Consider the following 24904-nt stretch of genomic DNA (forward strand, 5'->3'; position numbering starts at 1 on the left):
CGAATCAAAGTGCTTAGGTCCAAAAGAGGAGGATAATATAGTTCAATCAATTTCAAAGAGTTTAGTGCTAGTTTTTGAATAATTCTTCAAACAACTGCACCTAATACTCCACATCAAAATGGAGTTGCTAAACGATTGAACAAGACACTAAAGGGGATGGCTAACGCCATGCTTTTGAGCTCAAGTTTACCTTAGAACTTGTGGGGGGAGGCAGTTTTAACTGCAAATTATATTCTTAATGAAATACCTCACAAAAAGACAGGTAAAACTCCATACGAGTTATGGAATGAAAAGTTACCATCCTACAATTTTCTAAAAGTATGGGGGTGCATAATGTGATCTATAACGGTAAGTCTAAACACATTCGTCGTAGACACAATACCATAAGCAGTTGCTCTCAAATTGAATCATTTATTTAGACTTTGTAAAGTCAAAAGAAAATATTGCAGATTCGCTGACAAAATGTTTGTCAAAAGAGTAGATAAACTGCGCATCGAGGGGAATGGGTTTAAGAGCCTTAACCCAATAAAGAAATTCCAGGGTGGAAACCTAACCTATGCGATTGGAGATCCCATGGACTAGGTTCAATAGGACAACGCAAATTTTGGAAACCCTAGTGTAAGCACTGTCTCCCATTCCTATGATGCAACAGTGCTTTCCTATAGCGTTATTAAGGGTACGCTATGCGTTTAATGATTCCTATAACTTGGGATGTAACATCCAAGTAAGATATGGTAGAATATCTTTAATAGGAATGCACCTATATGCGTGGAGCTGGCCGACTCTATGAAAATCTTTAAAGGCTAGATTTTCTAAAGCACGCACGAATCCTGAGAGGTTCAGGGCCGAAAGAACGAACACAACTGAGAACCAATCTTGAATTGGAAATACTTTGTGTGAGATTTATTGTCTAGGCTTACACAAATAACTGGCGATTCAAGGCTTAGTCCATCGACTAGTTAAGTAAGTCCGATAAGCTTTCACTAAAGAAGGTTCAAAGCGAAAGCTACCTATCTTGATGTGATTTATTTCAACAGGCATGCTCAAATTCCTTCAAGTCAAAAATGTTTTGTTGATCCATTAATGTGGGGGGTTGTTGTAATTATGGTTATAATTGTGGTTAATGGATCAACGGAAGCCAATAAATTAAGATACGTTTTTTCTGTTCACGTATTTCTTTTTGGATTCATGAATTTCCTATACTTTTATGTTCACGTATTTATTAAATTCATGAATTTCTTAGATTCATGTATCGTTTAGTTCATGTATTTATTGAGTTCATGAATCTCTTGAATTCATGTATCTTTGGATACATGAATCTCTTGGATTCACATATCTCTTTATTCATGAATCTCGTGGATACACGCGTCTATTTAATTCATGTATCTCTTTAGTACATGAACTAAAAATCTCTATATATAGATAGGAACATAGAGCTTCATGGGGGTTTTGATTTTTGGTTTTGGTTTTTCTAAATCCATTCCAAAAAGACTTTGATATACTTTTCTACTTTTTTGTTTTTCCTGAGTGTGCCGGTTCAATTGAACGGTTCGATTAAGTCCTGTTTGCACAATGCTAATCCAAATAGGTTCGATGTGTTGTATCTTGGGAGGCATAGTTCGTGAATCTGCGGAGCACCTTTGGCAGGAACTAATCGCCTTAAGGAGATTCGGTTATCTGTACCTCACCTCCAATTTTATGTTATTTTTCAATGGTATCTTATTTTATTCTTCTCCAAGAGTTATTCTTTACTTTCATGTTCTGATTACAACAAACAGTTTGTGTATTTTGTGGATTAATTTCTAACAAACACTGGGCGACCCCTCTTGCTGATGTCATATTCCGAAGATGATGTGTCGTTGTGGCTCGAGAGAGGGAGCTGGCACTTGCGATGAACTGGTGCGAGGCAGAGGTTGACGTCCTGGATGACCACGTCGAGTTTCTTGTTGGGGTTGGTGGCGGTGAGCTGGATTCGGACGTGGAGTTTTGGAGGAGGGGATGAGGCGTCGAAGGCGTTGTGAAGGCCAGAGAGGGGGAGAGAGAGGGAGTTGAGCCGGAACGCGGGAGGGCGAGGGTTCACAATGAGCCATGTGACAGCGATGACTACCCCGATCAACACGACGAGGAGGACAAGCGAAAACATTGTACGGAAGACAGTGAAAAGGACTAATTCCCGTCGGATTTCTCTTCTTGGGGAAGTAATCCGAGAGCTATAGAATCCGTATACTAAATCGATTTACAGAATGACATGGCCAGCGTTTGATTATGCTTCATAGTAGTCACTAACCCATTTTTTCATTGTACGCTTTACGGCTATCTTCTATTTCTTAGCTTCAAACCTCTAAGTGTCATATGAAATGTGACTTTTAATTAATGTTTATAAGATTTTGCATGGCCAGCATCCACGTTAACATCGGTTAGCCAAAATTAACTTGATAAATTGAATTGGCATAACTGTAATAGATTTATGACTCTTTTGATAATTTTCCCAATGAAGCATGACCATGATATTGAGGTTACTTGTACCAATACGTAATTTCGGATTCAAAGTTATATGTTTAATTAATTCCCAAAAGCTACACGACCAATTACTAGCTACAGCTCCGTAAGTCTAAAGAAAAGCCACGGCAAGAGTTTGTCATTCAACTCTACAATGTCGTATGCTTCTTCCGTCCTTTGTACCCGAGAAAGCAGGTCTTCATTCTGCAGAGACATCCTTGATGGCATTCCTATCGACCTTCAGGCAATGTAACCATAACAACGTTGGCTGTGAAGGGCTCTTCCCTAACTAAATGTGCATCCAAGCTTCCCGAACTTCTCTCAACGAAGAAACCAGGTTCTTTTGGCGGCGGCAAGGTTGCTCCTTCATTTGCCAACATGAAGACGACACTAGACATTGCCGGCCTATTTTCAGGAAACTTTTGGACACATAGCAAGCCTACCTGAATGCATCTCTCTGCTTGAGACTCAACAAAAGAGGCACATACAGATTCATCAATGAGTTCCATGGCCCTCCCTTCTCTCCATAGCAGCCATGCCTAAAAAATTTAAACCACTCATGATCAACCACTATCCATGTATCAAAAAAGAAAACGTGTCTTGGGGAACATAGAAAGAACGAGATGAGATTTTAAGAGAACCAGAATATCTGGTCCTGTTTAGCCAAAAAAGAAATGGTGGGTCTTAATAATTCTCTACCACTTACATGCCCGAGAAGGTTGTGGTGATGATCAGGATGCTGGAATCCTCTATTCCTTTTGCTACTTATTATCTCTAACAAAAGCACCCCAAAGCCAAAAACATCGGACTTCACAGAGAATTTTCCATCAAAGGCATACTCCGGAGACATGTAGCCACTGTATCAAGCAAATTGAGCTACATTTTCTCCAAATACTTATGGACAGTGCATGCTTCGAATGGATCGAGATGAGAAACTTACTATGTACCAACTATTCTTCTTGTTTGTGCCTCTGTGTCATCTCCTCGAAAGATCCTTGCCAGGCCGAAATCTGAAATCTTTGGATTGATGTCAGCATCTAACAAAATATTACTTGTTTTCAGGTCTCTGTGGATCACTTGTAGTTTTGAATCCTGATGGAGATAGAGAAGTCCTCGGGCGATACCTAAAACAATGTCAAATCGCCTTTTCCATGCCAAAGAGGAGCTTCTGTCATGATCTACATACACTCAACCCCATCAAAAAATTAATCGAGTTGTTAGCGTTTAGTTGTATTATTTGGTGAAGGTATCAATGGATAAAAATAAAAGCACAAGGATTCGAGTGAAAAGGAACTCAGAAAGATCAAGAGGTTCTGACCAAAGAGGAAATAATCCAAGCTTTTGTTTGGCATGTACTCATAAATTAACATTCTTTCATCTCCCTCGATGCAGCAGCCAACAAGTCCAACAAGATTCCGGTGCTGAAGTCTTGCGATTAGAAGGACTTCATTCATAAACTCATCAGGACCTTGTCCCGAATACTTTGAAAGCCTTTTTATTGCTACTTCTTGTCCTGTGGAAAGAGTTCCCTGCATGAATTCTACTTAGTGTGCGCCTCTGTAATTATTTGAACCGACTGATTTATAACTCATTACCTTATAGACCGAACCGAAGCCACCTTCTCCTAGCTTGTTTGTTTGAGAGAAATGGTTAGAAGCAACAGAAACGGTAGCAAAATCATATAATGGCAAGTCAATGCCATCCATCCCACTTGGCAAGCCTACAGGAGATGTAAATTCGTTTCTCAAACCATACCAAAATCTATATTTAAAAAAAAAAAAAAAAAAAAAAAGCAATCTGGACTTTGACCAGAAGAAGTAAGATAAAGGTATTTAGCTTACCTTGGCTTTTCATTCTTCTTTTCCAAATTATGCTTAATGCCGTGCCCACAATAAGCAATCCCGAAATGGCTGAAGCCACAGTGATAGTCACCAATTTCTTGGATAGACTACGCGATGAATCTAGCATACAGGAGCAAGTTAAGTAACTAATTTCAGAAATAGAGTTCATCTGTAAGATGATGAATCCATCTCCATTAGAGAAACTTGGAGATTAGAATAGTAGTAAGACAGAATTTTAGCTCAGTCTGACAATGACAAAGGACGCACCGATATAATGAAAGATTGGAACAAAGAAGAAAAAGCAATTGCTAAACCAATTAGCTAATACAGATAATAATATTAGTATTTACCTAATTCAGAAGCAGGTAGCCGTAGGAAGAGATATTGGTGAGAACCATCATCGTTAATATCCCTAATATCAATGAGATTGCCAAACCACAACAAGCAGCCTGGTCCTCTAATATCCGAATTAGCATAAGCCATGCAAGAACAATTCTTTAGACACTCAACCTTACACTCCTTAAGGCTCATATTCTTGAATAGCTGGAAATCTATCAGGTCAGGTAATTTAACCTGTGAAAGTCTCATAAAACCCTCTCCACGAGAGCAATTCAATGGGACTTTCCTTATGCACCCTCTTGCCGGATTGAGCATGTCCCACTCTGCTTGCGACTTGGGAATAAAACCCTGCAAACAGAGGCATCTTGGGCTTTGGTTAACTCGGCACACGCCATTAGCGCCACAGTATCCATAGTTGTCACAAGGGTCGTAAGGGAGAGATTGAATCATATCCCACTTCGTGCTTCCACTCTTCAGTAAAAAAGCTTGTGCAACACCATCGGGGCTTAATGTGATTCTGATAGTGATATCGTCTATAAGAGTTTCAAATGCATAATAGACAGCTGTTTCATTGTGAACAAAGATGGATCTAGCAACAGGAGTCGACTCCTTGTCTACATCGTTGAGGTAAACTCCATTCCATGGCGCAGATCGATAAACTTTGACAGAACCACTGCGGACTATTTCCATATGAGGTAAACCATCGATTTTGTATTTGACTGTATAGTCTCCAAGGGAAGGATCGTCTGCGCTTCTCCAAGAAGTCACATAATGTTCCAAACCGGTTCTAAAGTTCCATCCCAATGTCATACCAACCAAAATCGTGTCTGATGGGTAATCAAAGCTCTGCCATGAGTAGTCAGTGGAATCTAAACTATTACGTTCCCTAAGAACAAGGTTACCAGAATCTAGGAGATGTGCAACTGGGTTTCCAAGAACCTTGGTTGAATTTGTCGACCAAACGACACTCTTTGATTGATTTAAAAGAACAAGTTCACCTTCATAGCTTATTTCCAGAGTACCATTTGAATCAGTGAGCGGACTGTTCCTATTAGCAACCCAAACAACCGTTTCAGGAATCGCCACGAGCCATATCCCCAGGAAACTGTTGTTTGAGCTTCCGGTTGAGAAGAAACCAAGCTCAAATTTTCGCCCTGAGGAAACTAATGTCTCTCCCTTTCTAATAGATTGAACTGAACTCAGGATGTCTGTGGCGCTGGACATGCGCAACAGTGATAGAACGACGATGGAAATGCAGAAGAAGCTGAAGATAGGAGGAACTACCATTGCAGACCCTCTCGTTTGATCCAGAGATGAAGTAAATGACTAGATAAATAGAGGAGACAGATACCTCTGTTTGGTGGAGAGCAAGTCCTAGGAGCTCCTGATTGGATTGAGTTGGGTCAAGCAAGTAGATCCATCACGCAAATGTTCCTAGATCGGTCTCCAACCTTCCCGTAGTCGTTACGTACCAAATCTAAATGACTCGAGATTTTTTTAAAATAAATTCTATGAATATCAACTACCTTTTTCTCTTTTAACGAATAATAATTGCTACCGATTATTTGGATTCAATGGGCACCTTACGAGCATAAAAAACCTTTGTAGTTTTCAATGTATTTTTGTTTCTTGTTTCATTATTTTGAAAAAAGTATCCGGATAAAATATGCTTGACGATTATTTTAACCTATTGAAAATGCGGGAGACGACATTTGAAACATATCTACTTTTTGTTTCTTTCAAAGAGAATATTATCTTGACCCAGTTGTCAAGTTTTTGGTAATTAATAGTAATATTTGGATTGGTACACGAACTGATAAGAGTAGCCACTAGGCCAACGGGTGGACAGCTTTTTTTTTTTTGGTCGAAACGGGTGGACAGCTTTTGTCCGATTGCATTCACGCTACCACGTAATCCAATAGCTTTTAGGAAAAATAAAAACATAATCCGATAATTATGGAAGAAGAAAAAAGGAAAGGACGCAGGAAGTCGTTAAAGTCTAAGTCACCCTCGTTCCTATCCTTCTTTTGGCCATTATTTTGTCCGATTCAAATTTAATTGACTTTAGTCTTCTACTAAACATATGGAGTTACAAAACGAAAAAGAGAACTTCGACACAAGTATCTCAATTTTCTCTTTTTATATGCTTCGGGTTCATATAATTCTTAAAACATAAGTCATATGTTTTAAGTCATGCGGGCCAACAAGTAATACTATTGGCCCAGAAAAGGACTAATAGTGAAAATAAGCCCATAATAGCAGTACTTCCTCTAATCTGAAAATAATTATTGAGGTAGTACTTATAATAATCCTAAAGCTAATGGTGGTATTAAAGGTCTTGATAATAGATTTAGAATTTCGAGATCTATTTATCCCCAAAAACAAGTATGAAATTATCAGAATTTGGAAATCCCTGATTTTTCGAATAATTCACCAACATATTCTCAAATGCTAGACAATCAAAACACTAATCCTGAAACTTTATGTTCTAAAACCTTTTTATAATAAGAATTATACTCTGAAGGAAATACTGAAATCAGGGAATTGTTTTTTTTTTTTTTTTTGCCACTTTTCATAATCAAGCACCACAGATCAAAGAAAAATGTTATGAATACATGTTTGTACATGATATTCATATATTATTCTTCTATTGGCTTGAAGAACATTTTCTAAAACAACAAGAAAGCCCTGTTTTAGCCAAAATCTTTAAGTGAAAATTAGATAATGACCAAATCATTGGATCAAGTCTATTTTCACTATCATCGACATAGTAGAAAAGTGGGAGAAGTATAACCAAAGTGCTAAAACTTGGAACGAATGGACTTAAGTGTCAACAGTTAGGAAAGTGATACTGAAGTGTCATCTCCGGCGAACTCCATTGGAAATCCTACGTGACAATTTTTATTATTTTTTTCGTCTATGTGGCTTGCCGAAATGCTGACTCAACAAAAAAGGCAAAACAACATTGTTTTTGAGCGATTCAATGTTAATATAAATCCTGGTAATCCTTAGTTACACGTTAAAGTAAACCGAGCCAAGCCACACCCAAAAAAAAAAAAAGAATAAGAAAAGAAAAGGCTGGTTTTCATCAGACATGATGGGTTTAAAGTCAACCTAAGTAAGCTGATTGTTTTTGGCGCAGAAGTCGGCACAGCAGTCAGCGCAGAAGTTGTTGTCGTTAGTTCCTGAGCTTTCCCTTTGACCTTCGCATTCACGACAAAGAAGGAATAAGAGATGGTTTGATAATTGATTGACTTTTTGCATTTCGCGACTTTTCTGCCTTAATTTCTACCAATGTGCGTATCTCTCTCTCTCTCTCTCTCTCTCTCTCTCTCTCAACGGGCACTAGATAGCTAAAAGGAAGAAGATCATCAGCTAATGATTGGAAACGCAGCTGAAGCATGATCGCGAAGTTGAGCTTGCTTATTGCAATGCATAATAATTTCAAATGAACTTCATTTGATCGACTACTTTCTAAAAGTTACACGATGAGCTACTAGCTGCAGAAGCAACTGCTACTACAAGAAGAGAAACTCCATCCATTCAAAAATGAATGAAGAACTACATGATCCATGCATCCACTATTACTAACTTTCTTCGGAGACAAGTAAATGATGATCATGAGGAGATTGATCAGTGGAACACCCGAGAGTAATGATGAAAAGTTTGGGGTTCCCCGTTAATTTTCTGCTGATTAAACGAAGTGAACCAGGCAATCCTTCCCTCCATCTTTTAACTCCCCGATGCGTCTCGATGAAGAAAGCCCGATGCTCAAATCCTCGCATTTGACCTCCACAAACGCGCTTTTGCTCGGCCAATAAGCATGCATGAACTTGACACTAACCTGCATCCTCACCGACATCACAGCTAACCCTTTCCTCAGTTCCTCGTTCACAGTGAACTGAAACGGCCTCTTCCTCCTCGTTCTGCAGCCAGGCCTCGGGCCTGTTTCCACCTGGAAGGTCAGGACTCCTCGGCCCCTCTTGCTGATGTGATGCTCCGACGATGATGTGTGGTTGTGGCTTGAGAGAGGGAGCTGGCACTTGTGATGAACTAGTGCAAACCAGAGAGTGACGTCTTGGATGACCACTCCGAGTTTCTTGTTAGGGTTGGTGGCAGTAAGCTCGATCCCGACGTGAAGTTTCAGAGGAGGGCATGAGGTGTCGGAGGTATTGGGGAGGCCGGAGAGGGAGAGAGAGTCGAGCCGGAACGTGGGAGCGCAAGGGTTCAGGACGAGCCATGCAATGGCGATGATTGCGCTGATCAAGACAACAAGGAGGACCAGTGACTGCATTATACGGAAGACGGTTCTGTAGGATCTGGAGGAGGTGGAGGGGGTGGCGGTAGCGGTGGCGGCAGAGGAGGTGGTGGTGGTGGTGGTGGTGGTGGTTGCCATTGGGAGAAAACTTCTCTGGTGCCTGAAGAGTGCTGAAGAAGGAGGAGATGGAGGGAAGAAATTGGATCGACGACATGCTTTTATAATAAGGGTAAACAAGATTTTTTCTCAAAGCCGCGTCTCAAAAAGATCCGTGGCCTCTAAAACTTGTACTTTTTGGGGGGAGAGAAAGTCGTCGCAAGCAACTGCAGAGGAAACAACTTGTGCTCGAACTCGTGCGTTTTCTACCCAAGTGAAAAAGGAAAATCGCCGTATACGAGAATAAATCCAAATGGGTTTGCTCTTCTCGGGGACAAAGACATCGCATTGACGAGACTTAAATCTTGTATTTTGGGGCACATGCTATAAAAGACAGAAACGCAGACATGCACCCGCCTTATACTATTAGTAATCCCACGGGTACCAAATTGGTGTACCAAACCAGTTTCTAAAATGATTTGGTTAGAATTCGATTTTGTGCCGTATTTGTTGCGAACCCATTTGTTCTCCAAAGCATATTTTTACGACCACTTCAATTTTAGCTTTAAGCTCCCGAGCGTCATACTTCAGTATCTCAAACGTGGCTTCTAGGTTGTGTTGAGCGACGGGGAGTATTTATTTTTACAACAAATTTCACCGGTGTAATGAAGGCAAATTAGAAGTTATCATGAGATCTTGAAGTTAGATTGCGGCTCCCTATTCGTTTGAACGACAAAGTCAAAAGTAGGAGCTGGGACCGCCGGATTTCAGTTTCGAAGGTTCGTGCATGCGCACGTGGGTTGACTACCTTTTTGGAGTGGGCTTTACGTTCCTTCGATCCCACACGGGGCGTCGTTGCATGTCCGCGAAGGAAGGAGCCGAGAAGGCAAACCGCGTGCCTCGCGCTCGATATTCTTGCATGTCGTTGTCGATCGCCCTCTCCATCCGCTCGACATTTCTACCTCGGAGTTTCTTCTGATGTACGTCTCTCTCTCTCTCTCTCTCTCTCTCTCTCGGCTGGGTCAACCTCTATGTTTGCCCAGCTCAGCTAGAGGGAAAGAAGATTGAGGTTTCCGTTCTTGATTCGAAGACCAACCATTAACTGAATTTGCTCAAATTTAAATATGTTATTTATGAGACTGTTGGCTATGAATTGATCAATTTCATTCGATGAAAACCTCCTATGAATTCTCTAATCACAGTTAGGATTTTCTTGCTTTATTTATGTTAATCCACATTTGTGGTAAGGAAAACAGTTATATTATTAATATTAAACATCTAATGTGTGACTAGAGAAAACCACTTTGTGTATCTTACTTTCCTTAGTGATTAATAGAAGTTTTGGGCAATCTATAATTTTTCTCACATTGGGTTTCCACATAAAAATTTGATATTTTTGCTGGCTTTGTCTTGTTATATTTACTTATCGTGAGGTTGTGTTGTATTGGCTGATTGTTGCTAAGGTTAAGTCAATTTCGGTCAATTTAGTTTTGGGGGAGATGTTGATCTTGGATTGGGTTTAATTCATAGAGAATTGTTGCTTTGATTTTCCCCAGCACTCTCTACACACACTGGAAAGCTAAAAGAAATGAAGGAAAATAATTGAAAAGAAGAATCAAATCGTCAACTAGCGATTGGAAACACGGCTGAAGCATGATCACGAAGTTAAGCTTAATTATTAACAATACATAATTTCATATGAAATTCATCTGATTGATTAATTCCTAAAGATACACGATGAGCTACTGGCTGCAGTAGCAACTACCACCACACGAAGAGCAACTCCATCCATTATAAAAGGAATGAAGAACGCCTTGATTTATGCCTGCACTGTTCACCAACGTTTTTCAAATATTAGAGGCTTGTGACAGCGCATAAGGCTTAGTTTGATTCGCAAAAATAAAAATGATTTGAAAAAAAAAATTTCCTTAATATTTTTTTTTTTTTTGGTAAAGATAAAAATTTCCTTAATATTGATCTCTTGTGTCGGTTACAAAAGTGAATAAATGAAAGTTATTTTCATTGTTTGCACAAAATATTTAGACATGAACTATTGTTGATAAAGAAAACATTGTTCAACGATTGAATATTTCAAGCCACGTGAGCATATATTTTTAGAAAAATATTTTTCAAATTATTTTATTTTTTTGGAACAAACAGACGTACCCCAAGTCGGCATTTTATATATTTTTAAAATGCTGTAAGCTCTTGTTAATAAATGAACTCGTCAAGATTTGTGAAAAAGTTAATAGTGGAACATGTTGGGAGACATGTTGGGCTATCTGGCCTTTGCGCACTGTACTTCACGTTAGGACCAAACAATGACCCTATCCAAGTTGCCTTTGGTCCTAATCCATTCATTAATAGAGTATATTTATAGCCCTTAAATCTATATCCACATCATATGTTGGAACATCAATTTCGGTTCCCATTAAATTCAGCCCATATTGATCCGTAATTCACTATCCATGATATGCGGGTTCGGTTCACAGCTTTCGCATAAAAACTACTGAGAGTTCCCATTATTCTTTACTTGGGCTCTGAGAAATTTCTTTCTAGTGTCTATATCGACGCATTTTATCAATGAAATTGCCCATATTTTATAATGGCCAGTTTGATTAGCCCCTACACACGTGATATGTGATTTCTTGAGAATGATTAAAGGTATGCTAAGCCTGCATAAGAAGACTTACGAATTAAATGACCATCGCGTCTTCAGTATTTCTTTTTGTTGAAGAAAAAAAAAGGTTTACACTCTGTTGTCAACACAAATAGTAAAAGAGTCACACCTTACAAATTAAATGATGAAATTTATTAGAGTAAAATTAGCGAAAGTCAATTTATAAGGGTGGATATCAAGTTAAGGTCGTCGCACACATCATATCAATTATCTATTTTGTGGAATTTCCAACAATCTTTTATTACATAATTTTCTAGACGGGGAAAATGGAGGTAGTTGGATTGAGTAATCTCCTCCTCCTCTCTCCAAGTAATTGATAGTTAGACGCTAAAGTATGCCGATTTTCTTCTCCTCCTTCTTCTCCTTCTCCTTCTCGGAGACGTTGGGGAGGTCAGAGAGAGAGAGAGGGAGTCAAGCTGGAACGCTGGAGGACGAGGGTTCAGGACGAGCCACACGACGGCGATGACTGCGTTGATCGAGGAAACAAGGAGGTTAGAAGCTGGATAATATCAAAAGTTGATTTTTGAGTTGGTCCCTCGGCCTCCAAGTTGGCTAATTATTCTTTGCTTGCTCATGAACAAGCAAAAAGAGAAGTGGGCTGAGCCCATCTTTATATGGTTGAGCTTCTTGAGCACGTGGGCCAATATGTGATACTATGGGCCTAGGAAAGGACTAATAATGAAAATCAGCCAATACATGTAGATATATATATATATATAAGGTATGCTAAGTCTCAATAACGAGATTAACATATTAAAAGATGCGTTGGATTCTTACTAAATTATTGGGCATTGGACATTGAGTCTTGTTAAATATTAATGCTATTTCTATTCGTTTATAATGAAAATGTCTACACTCTATCGACATAAATAGTAGTGGAGTTGCAACGTAAGGAATAAAGGGTGAAACTTTATTTGAGAGAAAGTTGTGGAAGTCAATCTGTAAGGGCGAATATCAAGTTAGGGTCATTGCATGCACCATAATAATTATCTATTTTGTGTGATTTCCAACAATCGAGCACTCCGTTTAGGCCACATGTATTCGTAGTGATTTTCCACATGGGGAAAATAAATGTAGTTGGATCGTGCAATATGCTGATTCTTTTTGCCTATTTGGACGCTAAAGTATCGCCTAGTAATCGATAGTTACATGCTAAAGTAGACCGAGCCACGGCATGCCAAAAAAATAAAAATAAAAAGCCGGTTTTATTTAGACATGATGGGATCTAAGTCAACCTAGGTCAGCGGATTGTTTTTGGCGTAGAAGTCAACGGAATCCGTCGTTGTTTATATCTGATTCGGGCAAGAAGTTGACGCCGTTCGTTTCTGAGCTTTTTCTAGTAAATTGACTTAAAAGAGGAAGGAGCCGAGAAGGCACCAACCTGCGTGTTCCACCCTTGACCTTTGCAGTCACGACAAAGAAGAACATAAAATATGGCTCTATAATTAGTTGACTTTATGCATGTCATTACCGATCGACCTCTCCATCCACTCGCAACATTTCTACCTTAATTTCTACCAACGTACGTATCTCTCTCTCTCTCTCTCTCAACGCGCACTGGAAAGCTAAAAGGAAGAAGATCGTCACCTGATGATTGTAAACACAACTGAAGCATGATCGCGAAGTTGAGCTTACTTATTACAATACATAATAATCTCAAAATTAACTTCATTCGATCGATTAGTTTCTAAAAGGTACACGATGAGCTACTAGCTACAGAAGCAGCTAATTCTACACGAAGAGAAACTCCATCCATTCAAAAAGGAATGGAGAACTCCATGATCCATGCATCCACTATTACTAACGTTCTTCAGAGTTAAGGAAATGATGATCATGAGGAAATTGATCATTGGAACACCCGAGAGTAATGATGAAAAGTTGAGCTTTCCCATTAATTTTCTGCTGATTAAGCGAAGCGAACCAAGCAATCCTTCCCCCTATCTTTTAACTTCCCAGTGCGTGTCGATGAGGAGAGCTCGAGGCTCAAATTCTCGCATCCCACCTTCACCGACATGCGCTTGCTCGGCCAATATGCATGCATGAACTTGACGCTAACCTTCATCTTCACGGACATCACTGCCTCACCCACAGGGAACTGAAACGGCCTCTTCTTCCTCATTCCTCGGCAAGGCCTCAGGGCTGTTTTGCCCTCGAAGATGAGGACTTCTTGGCTCCTTTTGTTGATGGGATACTCCGACGATGCTGTGTGGTTGGGGCTCAAGAGAGGGAGCTGGCACTTGCAGTGAACTATTGCGAGCCAGAGGTTGACGTCCTGGATGACCACGCCGAGTTTCTTGTTTGGGTTGGTGGCGGTGAGCTGGATCCGAACGTGGGGTCCTGGAGGACGGGATGAGGCATCGGAGGCAGTGGGGAGGCCGGAGAGGGACAGGGAGTCAAGCCGGAATGCGGGAGGGCGGGGGTTTAGGACGAGCCACGCGACGGTGATGACCGTGCCAATCGAGACAATGAGGAGGACCAGTGACTGCATCGTACGGGAGACGATTCTGAAGGATTTGGAGGAGGAGGTGGGGGCGGCGGCGGTGATGGCAGAGGTAGCCATCGGGAGAAAACTTCTCCGTTGCCTAAGAGTAGTGAAGAAGGATGTGATGGAGGGAAGAAACTGGATCGACGATATGCTTTTATAATAAAGGGTCAAACAAAATTTTCGCTACGTCCGAGAACATTCGCGGCTTCTTAACCCTTTTACTCCTGGTGTGAAAGGCGAGACGGGAGAGAATGTCGCCGCGAGCAAAATGTAGTGAAAACGTGTATTCTCGCTCGTGCGTTTTCTACCTAAGTGAAAAGGGAATCACCATGGTATGACGTTGGCGAGAACAAATCCAAATAGGATTTTTCTTCTTGGGGGGAAAAAAGGCGTTGTATTGACAAGACTTAATCTTGCACTTTTGGGCATATTCTCGTGTAAATCATAAGTAATCTTGGAGTGAGATCGGTCTACCAAATCAGTTTATAAAATAATTTGGCTAGTATTCAATTTTGCATCATATTTACGGTGGACCCATTTGTTTTCCATATCATATTTTTACTACCACCTCTATCTTTAGCTTTAAACTCTTGAGTTTTATACTGTAGTATCTCAAATCGGGCTCTTAGTAAGTACTTCTTGAAGGTACGGAGGCCAAACGGGTAAACGGGATATTTTGAAATTAAACGAATTTAATAGAAAACTCGTCTGTCTGATGACAAATGACGTGCCGAAAAAAGAAATTTTAAAGCTGAAATTTGGGGATATATTTCCCAAAGTCGCCGTTTTATGGTGGAAGAAACGAGTAGTTGGACGGTAATATCTGTCGCTACCAAGGCAAGAGGCGAGAAACTGCTCGTATGAAAACCGCGGAAGCAGGCAGGAGCTGGAACCGCCGCTTTTTGGTTTTGAAGGTCCGTGCATGCACAAGTGGGTTGACTTACTTTTGGAAGTGGTTGGAAGTGGGCTTTACGTTCCTTCGATCCCCACATGGCATCATCTTATGTCCGCGAAGGAAGGAACCGAGAAGGCGAACGGCATGTAAAACCCGCTCGACATTTCTACCTCGTAGGTTCTTCCAGTGTACGTCTTTTTGGTTTTGAAGGTCCGTGCATGCACAAGTGGGTTGACTTACTTTTGGAAGTGGGCTTTAGGTTCCTTCGATCCCCACACCACATGGCATCATCTTATGTCCGCGAAGGAAGGAACCGAGAAGGCGAACGGCATGTAAAACCCGCTCGACATTTCTACCTCGTAGGTTCTTCCAGTGTACGTCTCTCTCTCTCTCTCTCTCTCTCTCTCTCTCTCTCGTCAAGATTTGTAAATAGCAAATTGTGAAACACGGTGGGAGACATGTTGGTCTATCTGGCCTTCGTGCACTGCACTTCATGTTCGGACCAAGCAATGACCCGATCCAAGTTGCCTTTTGAAAGAAGATGAAGAAGACTAGAGAGATTTGTGAATTTCGTGTATTCAATATATATTCGATGTACAATGCTTCTGTAATTATAGTATAGAAAAGAAATAATAAAGGCAAAGAAATATTTAGAAATCAAATCTATTCTCAATCTAAGATTTCTAGCTAATTTATGTACAGACCAATTTGGTCAAGAATCCGAGTGTATCTTCTAGATTGATGCATATCTTCCAACACTACCCCTCAAGCTGGTGGCTGGTAGATATCCAAGACTCCTAGCTTGCTTAGTAGATATGCATGATGTCTTTGATATAGAGGTTTGGTGAAAATATCAGCTGGTTGTTCTTCCGTTCCAATTCCTCTGGTCTCGATTACTCCTTCTTGAACCTTGTCTCGAGTGAAATGACAATCCACTTCTATATGCTTTGATCTTTCATGAACTATAGGATTTGCTGCAAGTTTGAGTGCGGCATCGTTGTCACGTAACAACTTAGTCGGACCCTTCAATTTTATCCCAAGATCCCCAAGTAGTCCCCGTATCCATATGATCTCACAAGTAGTCTTTGACATAGCTCGATACTCGCCGGCTGAAGATAATGATACGGTAGCCTGCTTCTTGGTTTTCCATGAAAGAAGAGAATTTCCAAGTTTAATACAAAACCTGTAATGGATCGTCGACTCATAGGACAGTCGCATAATCGCATCACGGTATGCTAACATTTCCATGCTGCAATCTCTGGATAAAAGAATCCCTAGTCCCGACACTTCTTCAAATATTTCACGACCTTCAAAGCAGCATTTAAGTGAGACAACTTAGGACTATGCATGAACTGACTGAGAGTCTGCACTGCATATGATATGTCGGGTCTGGTCATAGTCAAGTATATAAGTTTCCCAACGAGTTTCTGATAACCTGAAGGATCATTAAGGACGGGATCATGATTTTCATATGTCCCGGCATCATAATCCTTGGTGGTCAATTTCACATTTTGCTCAATTGGAATGACTGATGGTTTGCATCTTAACAATCCTGCCTCTGATACAATCTCCAGCACAAATTTCCATTGACTAAGAGAAATCCCGCGATCAGATCTAGCAATTTCTATCCCAAGGAAGTATCCGGGTGCTCCCAAATCTTTAATGTGAAAAGTAAGGTGCGATACTTTTTGAATCTCTCTATCGTAGTTCTATCATTTCCCATAATGAGGATATCGTCAACATATATCATCAGATAAATAAATGACGTACCTTGATTCCATGTGAATAAGGCGTAATCATATCTGGACTGCTTGAAACCCGTAGAAGTGATAGCATCGGCAAATTTGGCATATCATTGCCTAGAAGCTTGCTTAAGACCATAAAGAGATTTACGGAGACGACATACTCTATTTTCCCCCTGTCTCCGTAATCCTTGAGGAATATCCATGTAGATTTCCTCTTCTAGATCTCCATGCAGAAAGGTGTTATGCACATCCATTTGATGTAATGGCCAATCATTAATAGCAAAGCAACAGATAAAAATGATCTTACAGTTACGTCTTTGGCGATGGGAGAAGAGGTCTCATGATAGTCAAACCCTTCCCGTTGAGTAAATCCTTTGGCCACCAATCGAGCTTTGTAACGCTCAATGGATCCATCAATGCGGTATTTGATCTTGTAAACCCATTTGCATCCGATGGGTTTCCTATTTGGTGGTGGAGTGACCAAATCCCGGAGTCCCATTTGCGGTTAGTGCCTCGCAATTCAGCCCCCATGGCTTCTTGCCATCTTGGGTCTTTGGCTGCTTCTTCATAAGTAGATGGCTCGATATCCTCTGATATTCAACTCACACAACATCTATGTTCCGGTGAGAGTCTATGGAACAAAACATAAGACGATATTGGGTAATGAATACCTGGTGAGTTTAGGGATGCACAAACATAGTCTTGTGTCTAGGCTGGCGGTCGTGTAGACCGACCAGATCGTCGAGGAGGATTCACTTGAACGGGAGTTGAGGATATTTCCGTATTGCCAACTTCATTGGAGGACTCTTCGATCATGGAGAAATTTCCTTGAACCGCGTCATTTGAATTTTCAGTAATTTCTGGTGCGAGATCTCGAAGCCATTAGAGTAATTAGCGCTTGAGTTCTGTGACAAGGTATTCAATATGTGGAAATTCTTCCATAGAGAAAGACTTACCAGAAGTGTTTGATGCCTCCTTGAAGAATCCCTTTCCTTGAAAGGAAAAACATCTTCGTGAAATATTACATCTCTGCTGATGAAGAATTCTAGTGTTGATTGGTCCAAGACACGATACCCTTTTGTAAATTCGGATAACCCATGAATATGCAGCGTCGTGCTCGAGGGCTCATTTTGTTTCGAGGACCCAAGACAGTAGCAAAGCACTAGCAACCGAATATCCTTAAGTGTCTCAATTCCGGTTTCTTCTTGAAGAGTAATTCAAATGGAGTTTTTCCATTGAGAACCCGAGTTGGCATACGGTTGATGAGATATGCTACAGTAATTATGCATTCACCCCAATAATCTTCTGGAATAGATGCTTGAAACTTTAATGCACGTGCAACTTCTAATAGGTGACGATGCTTATGCTCCACTACTCCATTCTGTTGTGGAGTATAAACACAAGTACTCTCACGAAGAATTCCTTGAGATGATAAGAGTAAACCGTAGTCATTATTGAAAAACTCCCTGCCATTGTCTATCCTAACTCGTTGAATAGATCTTCCAAATTGATTCTTGGATGGAGCAATGAAAGTTTTAAGTATGAGAAAACTTGTCCTTTGGACTGCATCAGAAAACCCACGTGGCACGAGAATAATCGTCCACAATCGTCAAGAAATATCGGGACCCATCATGATGTTGGGTATGATAAGGACCCTAGACATCTATGTGAATTAAAGAGAAAATATTCATGGTACGATTGTTACTAAGAGAAAAAGGAATGCGTGATTGCTTTGCAATGGGACATATTTGACACTTAGAGTAAGGAATGGAAGCACTATGACCCAAACGTGAATGTAAAAGGTAGTCTTTATCATTGGTAGTCGTGTTACACAATGACATTTTATTTGAAGGAAATAAAGATAAATTACTTGGAGAATTCTTCCATAGAAATAATCCTTCAGAAAGACTACCCAAGCCCATCACTTTGCCGCCGAAAGGGCCTGAAATAAGCAAGAGTCGAACCAAACAATACACGACAGAATTTTCTCTGCAGACTCGGACACAGAAATAAGATTGAATTGAAATTCTGGAAGGAAAATAACATTTTGAAGTGTGATTTGTGGGCTGAGTTTGACTGTTCCAGTGATTTTGACATGAGTACTATTTCCATTTGGTAATTGAACAGAAATAGGAAATTCTAAATCCTCATGAATATTTGAAAATAATGCCCTCTCACAAACAATATGATCACTTGCCCCAAAATCAATTATCCAGGTTTTTCTGGAAATAATATTGATCAAGCAACAAGAAATACTTGAGAAATTTCCTCCTTTGTTTGAGGTGTCTAATTTATGTATTGCCTGCATTAGTTGCTGGTATTGGTCATTTGTAATAGACCGATCAGCATTAGAAAAACCAACCCGATAACCTGCAGAAATTCTTTTTCCTTTTTCTCGGGTTTACCGTGTAATTTCCAGCAATTTTCCACTGTGTGGTGTGGCCTTCTGCAAAAATCACAATATAATTTACCCTTTTTTGGGTTAAAATTTTTTTGCAGATGCTGAGAAAATTCCTCCACCGTCGGATCCCGAGAAATAATTCCCACCGTCGGATGCGAGGGAAATGCCGCCACCGTCAGATGTCTTCCAAGTCCCCTCATCTCGTCCGTTGGATCCGGACGAGTAGATAGGCCCTTTTGGGCCGTCCGATCCGCACGGCAAATCTTAGCCGCTCGTTCCTCCCTTTTTAAGGAGACAGGAATCCTCAGATCCGGATGCCCGTAACCCTAGCTCACCCCCTTTTTCGTGTGCTAGGGTTTTGGGTGTCCAATTTTGCCGCTCGCCGCGACTGGCCAAAGCGAAGCTCTCTCCTCCTTTCGCTAGTTCTAATGAAGCGAGCCTCTGGCTTTCTTCCTGGACAGCTAATTGAAAGATCCGCCCGAGAGGTGGCACGGGTTCTGTCACGCCCCGAACCCCGAGCGCGCGCACATCCCACTACGGTCGATCAAAATGCGACATCCCGGGATATGTCGCCGACCCATTCATTTATTTACGCATGCGGAAGCGAAACAAATCCCCGACAATAAAATACGGGATAGAAAAGCAAAAGCAAAACCACAACATAACACTTCCATAATTCAACGGAATACAAACAGAGGTCTACGGCCAAAAGTCTACAAAAGACCGGCTCTTAAAAATGAATTGTCCTACGACCTACAAGTCGGACACGTTCTCCAATCTTATGACTTCACCTCTGCAACTCCTCAATGCCAACCAAAGCTATATGGCCGCTCCGTTCACACGGGACTGAAATGGTTATTCAATAACCACCGAGACAACGTCTCAGCAAGTTCAACCCCTAAACCCCTATTAGAAAGAAAATACGCCGGGTGGCCTAGCCACACCACACGAAGACTTACCTCGCCTCGGCCTTCATCTCGGGTTAGCACAATTTATATAATTCAACCACGTACAATTATGATAACCAAACAACCATGGCTCAATCACATTATCAAAACAATTCAACCACTTGGATCGTCTCAGCGATCAATCGACTCGGCCGATTACATGTCATTCTAGCAAATCAATCATTGCTCACAATCACGGCCCACTCGGCAAAATTAGAATCAGTGGCATCACGGCCCCACTCGGCGCGACCTTTAACAGGTGGCATATAACGGCCCCATCGGGCGCGACCTCTAGTAGGTGGCATATAACGGCCCCGTTGGGCACGACCTTTATCAGGTGGCATATAACGGCCCCATCGGGCGCGACCTCTAGTAGGTGGCATATAACGGCCCCATCGGGCGCGACCTCTAATAGGTGGCATATAACGGCCCCATCGGCGCGACCTTTATCGGAGTGGCATATAACGGCCCCATCGGGCGCGACCTCTAGTAGGTGGCATATAACGGCCCCATCGGGCGCGACCTCTAGTAGGTGGCATATAACGGCCAATCGCCCATCAATTTCCACAATTAGAATTTCATAAAGAACCCCTATAAATCACAATTACACTCAATTCATCACAACCAATCATCAATTTCAAATTCTAAATGCACAAAGAACGATCGGCACGAAATTCGAGCAAATAAGGTCCCAATGAAAATTTTCGGAATTTAATAAATAATTAAATTTATTCCGAAAATAATTAAATAATAATATCCATAGTTTTCGAAATCCACACTCAATTTATAATATCCAATCATCAATTTCAAAATCCGAATGTATCTTTTGAATGCGACCGACGAAATTCTGAGAATTTAGGGTCCCGACCAAAATTTTCGGAATTTAATAAATAATTAAATTTATTCCGAAAATAATTAAATAATATTTTAATAATTTCGAATAATAATATATTATTAAATTATTTAATGATTTCGGGATATTTAAATAAATCAAAAGTAAATTCCTTTATGTCACATCAATGATTATATTAATATAAACACCCACTTAACTTTAAATTAAACACAATTTAAGTTAATCAAGCACATTAATATAATCTACACTTAAATAAATTAAACTAACCACCTAATAACACTTAACATAAACTAAACACACCTAAAGCATCATTAACCCTCTAAGCGAGGTTTAGTGAGTTAAACTCACCGGATTAGCGAGCCGAGCGGACCAAAACGACGAGCACGACGCGAGGATCGACTTTCCTCAAAGCGGGCCGAGCATCCGGGCTCGGGAAGGCGGCCAAAACGAGCCAAACATGGGCTGCCATACCCATTTTCTGGGTTGCTGATCGGGGCCGAGAGGGAGCAGATCCGGCGTCGGTTCGGGCGGCCAAGGGCGGCGGAGGCAAGGTGAAGCTCCGGCGGGCTAAGGCGGGGCCGCACGGTGGCTCACGGCGGCCGATTCGCGGCCTTGGCTGGCCGAACAACCTCCCGGAGGCGAAGACAAGTGAGGACGACAACGGTGGCTGCTGGCGCGAGCTGGGCGGAGCGGGGCGGAGGGACCAAACGGCGGCAAGCTGCGACGGCGAGGAGCTCCGGCTGGCGGTGCACGACGGCCATGGCTGCTCGGGCTTGCTGCTGGGCGTCCGAGGAAGAAGAAGAAAACTTCCATGGAGGAATCGCACGGGAGAGAGGAAGAAGAGAGAAGGAGGAGAGAGAGAGATGGGACCATTCCCTTTCCTTTTTTTTTTTTTTCTTTAATCCCACAAAAATGGCGTCACCACGACATCATCCATGATGTCATACTCCACTCACTCAAAACTCCCACAACCTTATTCCAATGGGTTCAATTCCATTTTCCGCCGGGGTCCAATTCTTGTACATTCACTTTCTTCAATTCTCATCAATTCTCTTCCAATTGAACTAAATTGAAGTCCATAAAATTAATCCAATGTCACCACACTTCAATTCACATCTTCACTTGTCCATAGAACCAACTTAAGTCCCAAAAGTACGACCAAAAGCGGGCCTACTAATTTCTCGAGCCAAATTAGCCATTTCTTGATTATTTTGCTAAAAAGCTCGACTTGCATGAAAAATCTTCCAAAGATGATTCAATGATCTTGAAATGATTTGCTGACACACCCGACTTCCAATTTCGAATTCGATCTCAATTCCACTTAATTTCACTTTGGCACGATACTAGCGCAGCCCAACCTACCGGGTAGCTTTTAGAGATTTTTATGCATTTGACCTGTGGTTGATCATCTCAAGCCACAATGTACATCTTTGAAACATTGGCGAATTTCGGTTGTCGAGGTAATCTCAAGGTTTCAAATACGAACACGGGGTACCCAATCGATAGAAAAGTCGGTCCAGTGCCAATCGACAAGAATTGTGCGATCTGGTGAAATCACCCACACCTGATGACATGCCTCTCGTCGAGTCGACCTATCTCCACCTTTAATCGATTTTAATTGTGCCGTAATGAACCTTGCAGACTAGCTCGGTCGAAGGTCGCTTCTGGTCAAATTCTCGAGTCGATGCATTAGAAACTCTTAACGCTTTCACCCGATGGACTAGTTTCCACATGAGTGGCCAACTCCGGAAAAGAACTATATGCGTGCCAACGAAATGCCCGTCTCAATTTATTGAAAATAGAATCGGAAAAATCGGGATGTCACAGGTTCCATAGCCAATATCTGCTATCAGAATGTCAAGTAAGTTTCATTCAAGATAAGCAAAAATCGGGTAGCCTTTTCTCGCTCTTTCATCGATTGGTATTGTGCGAGCGTCTCTTTTGGTCCCTCAAGCTTCTCTTCTGCAGCTTCGAGGTCATTCCACAGAGACGATAATTTGTTGTAGCATGCGGAAATCGTCATGTTTCCTTGCTTTAATTCGCTAAGTTCTTGCATTAAAGAAAAAATCCTTGCCCGATCTAGCTTGCCGTACATTTGCTTGACATTCTCCCACATATTTTTGGAATCCTCCGGTGATGGTAGACCGGCCGCGACATCTGGAGAAATGCAATTCCCAATCCATAAGCGAATGAGCTGGTTGCATTTTCTCCAGTATCGCGCCAGTCGGTCGTCGGTCGGAATCGAGACGGTTCCATCTAGGAACCCATCCTTGTCTTTTGTCACCAGCGCTCATCTGAGATCTCGAGACCACCTGGAATAGTTCTCTAGCCCGGTTAATTGCAGGTTGATTAGTCGTAATTACAGGCAATCGGGGCCGTTGAGACATACAGGGGTCTCCGGGCTCCGGTTGTCCTAAGTGATGGCTCCGATGGGAAACGGCAAAAATCGGGCGCGAAATTCGGGTAGGGATTTGTCCCTAAACTCGGTTTGCTTGACCCGAATCGGTAATCCGCATTATAAGTTCCCGGGTAGGGATTCGTCCCATTGCCCGGTCTCCCGACCCGTTCGACCCACTCGTCCGCTCCAACCCGTTGGTTGGGCTTGCCCCAATTATGGATGGTGGGCTCCTTTGGGTTGGACGTGGCTTTGGTGGCCCATGTTACCAGCAATGATGGATTAGGGCTCGACCCAATGTACCATGGGTAAGGTACCCACTGGATTGGTTGACCCGCAATGGGTTGCCCCAGATTAATCTGAGCATGAGTTGGCCGCCATTGCACGGGCTGAGGTTGAAGAGATTGGGTCGTCGATTGGGTCGTCGCAGCAAACTGGGATGAGATTTCAGCCGCTGTTTGATTGTCAGCAGAGAAACTAGCCTACGAAGGAGAGCTGGCCATGGTTTGTAAGAAAAATAGTCTTCTTCTTTAGTAAAATAATCCCTGTTTTCCAAAAAGCAAATCTGTCTGTTTTGCAGATCAGAGTTCCCCTGGATTAGGTGATCAAGAGCGGAAGCGGTCAGTAGCCTCGAGGCTCTGATACCATGAAAGAAGATGAAGAAGACTAGAGATTTGTGAATTTCGTGTATTCAATGTATATTCTGATGTACAATGCTTCTGTAATTATAGTACATAAAAGAAATAATAAAGGCAAAGAAATATTTAGAAATCAAATCTATTATCAATCTAAGATTTCTAGCTAATTTATGTACAGACCAATTTGGTCAAGAATCTGAGTGTATCTTCCAGATTGATGCATATCTTTCAACACCTTTGGTCTAGATCCATCATTAATATAGTATCTTCATAGCCCTAAAATCTATGTTCACATCATATGTCAGAACATCAATTTTGGGTGTCGTTGATTTCGGCCTGTATCGATCAGTAATTCACTATCCATGATATACAGGTCGGGTTCACAGCTTTCGCATTAAAACTACATAGAGTTCCTCTAATTCTTCACTTGAGCACTGAGAGGTATTCTTTCTAGTGTCTATATCGACCCATTTGATCAATGAAATTGTCCATATTGTAGTTATGGCCGGTTTGATTAGCCCCCTACACACGGGATGTATGATTGCCCAAGAACGATAAAAGGTATGCTAAGCCCGCATAATGAGATTAACGTATTAAATGATGTGGTGGAATCTTATTGGAGAAGTGGGCATTGAACATCGCGTCGATACAAACACAAATGGGTATTTCCTTTGTTGGGAAAAAAAAATCAAGCTATATTGTCAACACAAATAGTAGAATAGTCACAACTTACGAAATAAATGATGAAATTTATCAAAGTAAAAGTAGCAGAAGTCAATATCTAAGGGCATGTATCAAGTTAGGGTCGTTGCACACATCATATCGCTTATCT

General features: G+C 41.4%; 3 protein-coding genes across 4 annotated transcripts; all 3 read right to left on the minus strand.

The window, feature by feature from the left end:
• Positions 1-1795: 1795 nt before the first annotated feature.
• LOC120288678 lies at positions 1796-2143 on the minus strand. The gene has a single exon (XM_039302769.1). The coding sequence runs from the start codon at positions 2141-2143 to the stop codon at positions 1796-1798; it is 348 nt and encodes a 115-aa protein (XP_039158703.1).
• Positions 2144-2505: 362 nt separating this feature from the next.
• Positions 2506-6173, minus strand: LOC104429978 (G-type lectin S-receptor-like serine/threonine-protein kinase At4g27290). 2 transcript variants are annotated; one of them, XM_039303270.1, is made up of 8 exons: positions 4691-6173; positions 4341-4460; positions 4095-4219; positions 3818-4028; positions 3624-3677; positions 3440-3536; positions 3206-3356; positions 2506-3038 (listed from the first exon to the last, which is right to left on the minus strand). In XM_039303270.1, the coding sequence occupies exons 1-8, from the start codon at positions 5964-5966 to the stop codon at positions 2730-2732; spliced, it is 2343 nt and encodes a 780-aa protein (XP_039159204.1). In that variant the 5' UTR covers positions 5967-6173; the 3' UTR covers positions 2506-2729. The 2 variants fall into 2 exon arrangements, with proteins under 2 accessions (XP_039159204.1, XP_039159203.1); XM_039303269.1 differs by having other exon boundaries at positions 3440-3677; positions 4691-6171.
• A 7446-nt stretch (positions 6174-13619) lies between these two features.
• On the minus strand, positions 13620-14273 carry LOC104423440 (hypothetical protein). The gene has a single exon (XM_010035932.2). The coding sequence runs from the start codon at positions 14271-14273 to the stop codon at positions 13620-13622; it is 654 nt and encodes a 217-aa protein (XP_010034234.2).
• Positions 14274-24904: the final 10631 nt, after the last annotated feature.

The sequence above is a fragment of the Eucalyptus grandis genome, chromosome 10 (genome assembly GCF_016545825.1).
Source record: "Eucalyptus grandis isolate ANBG69807.140 chromosome 10, ASM1654582v1, whole genome shotgun sequence".
NCBI lineage: Eukaryota > Viridiplantae > Streptophyta > Magnoliopsida > Myrtales > Myrtaceae > Eucalyptus > Eucalyptus grandis.

What these genes read in the sequence shown, in the direction of transcription:
- LOC120288678 (XM_039302769.1), bottom strand. Translation starts at nt 2,143, where the DNA reads ATGTTTTCGCTTGTCCTCCTCGTCGTGTTGATCGGGGTAGTCATCGCT.
- LOC104429978 (XM_039303269.1), bottom strand. Translation starts at nt 5,966, where the DNA reads ATGGTAGTTCCTCCTATCTTCAGCTTCTTCTGCATTTCCATCGTCGTT. An exon ending in AGAAGAATAGTTGGTACATA is followed by an intron (nt 3,357 to 3,439) that starts GTAAGTTTCTCA and finishes TGCTTGATACAG; the next exon opens with TGGCTACATGTCTCCGGAGT. An exon ending in ACCACAACCTTCTCGGGCAT is followed by an intron (nt 3,039 to 3,205) that starts GTAAGTGGTAGA and finishes TAAATTTTTTAG; the next exon opens with GCATGGCTGCTATGGAGAGA.
- LOC104423440 (XM_010035932.2), bottom strand. Translation starts at nt 14,273, where the DNA reads ATGGCTACCTCTGCCATCACCGCCGCCGCCCCCACCTCCTCCTCCAAA.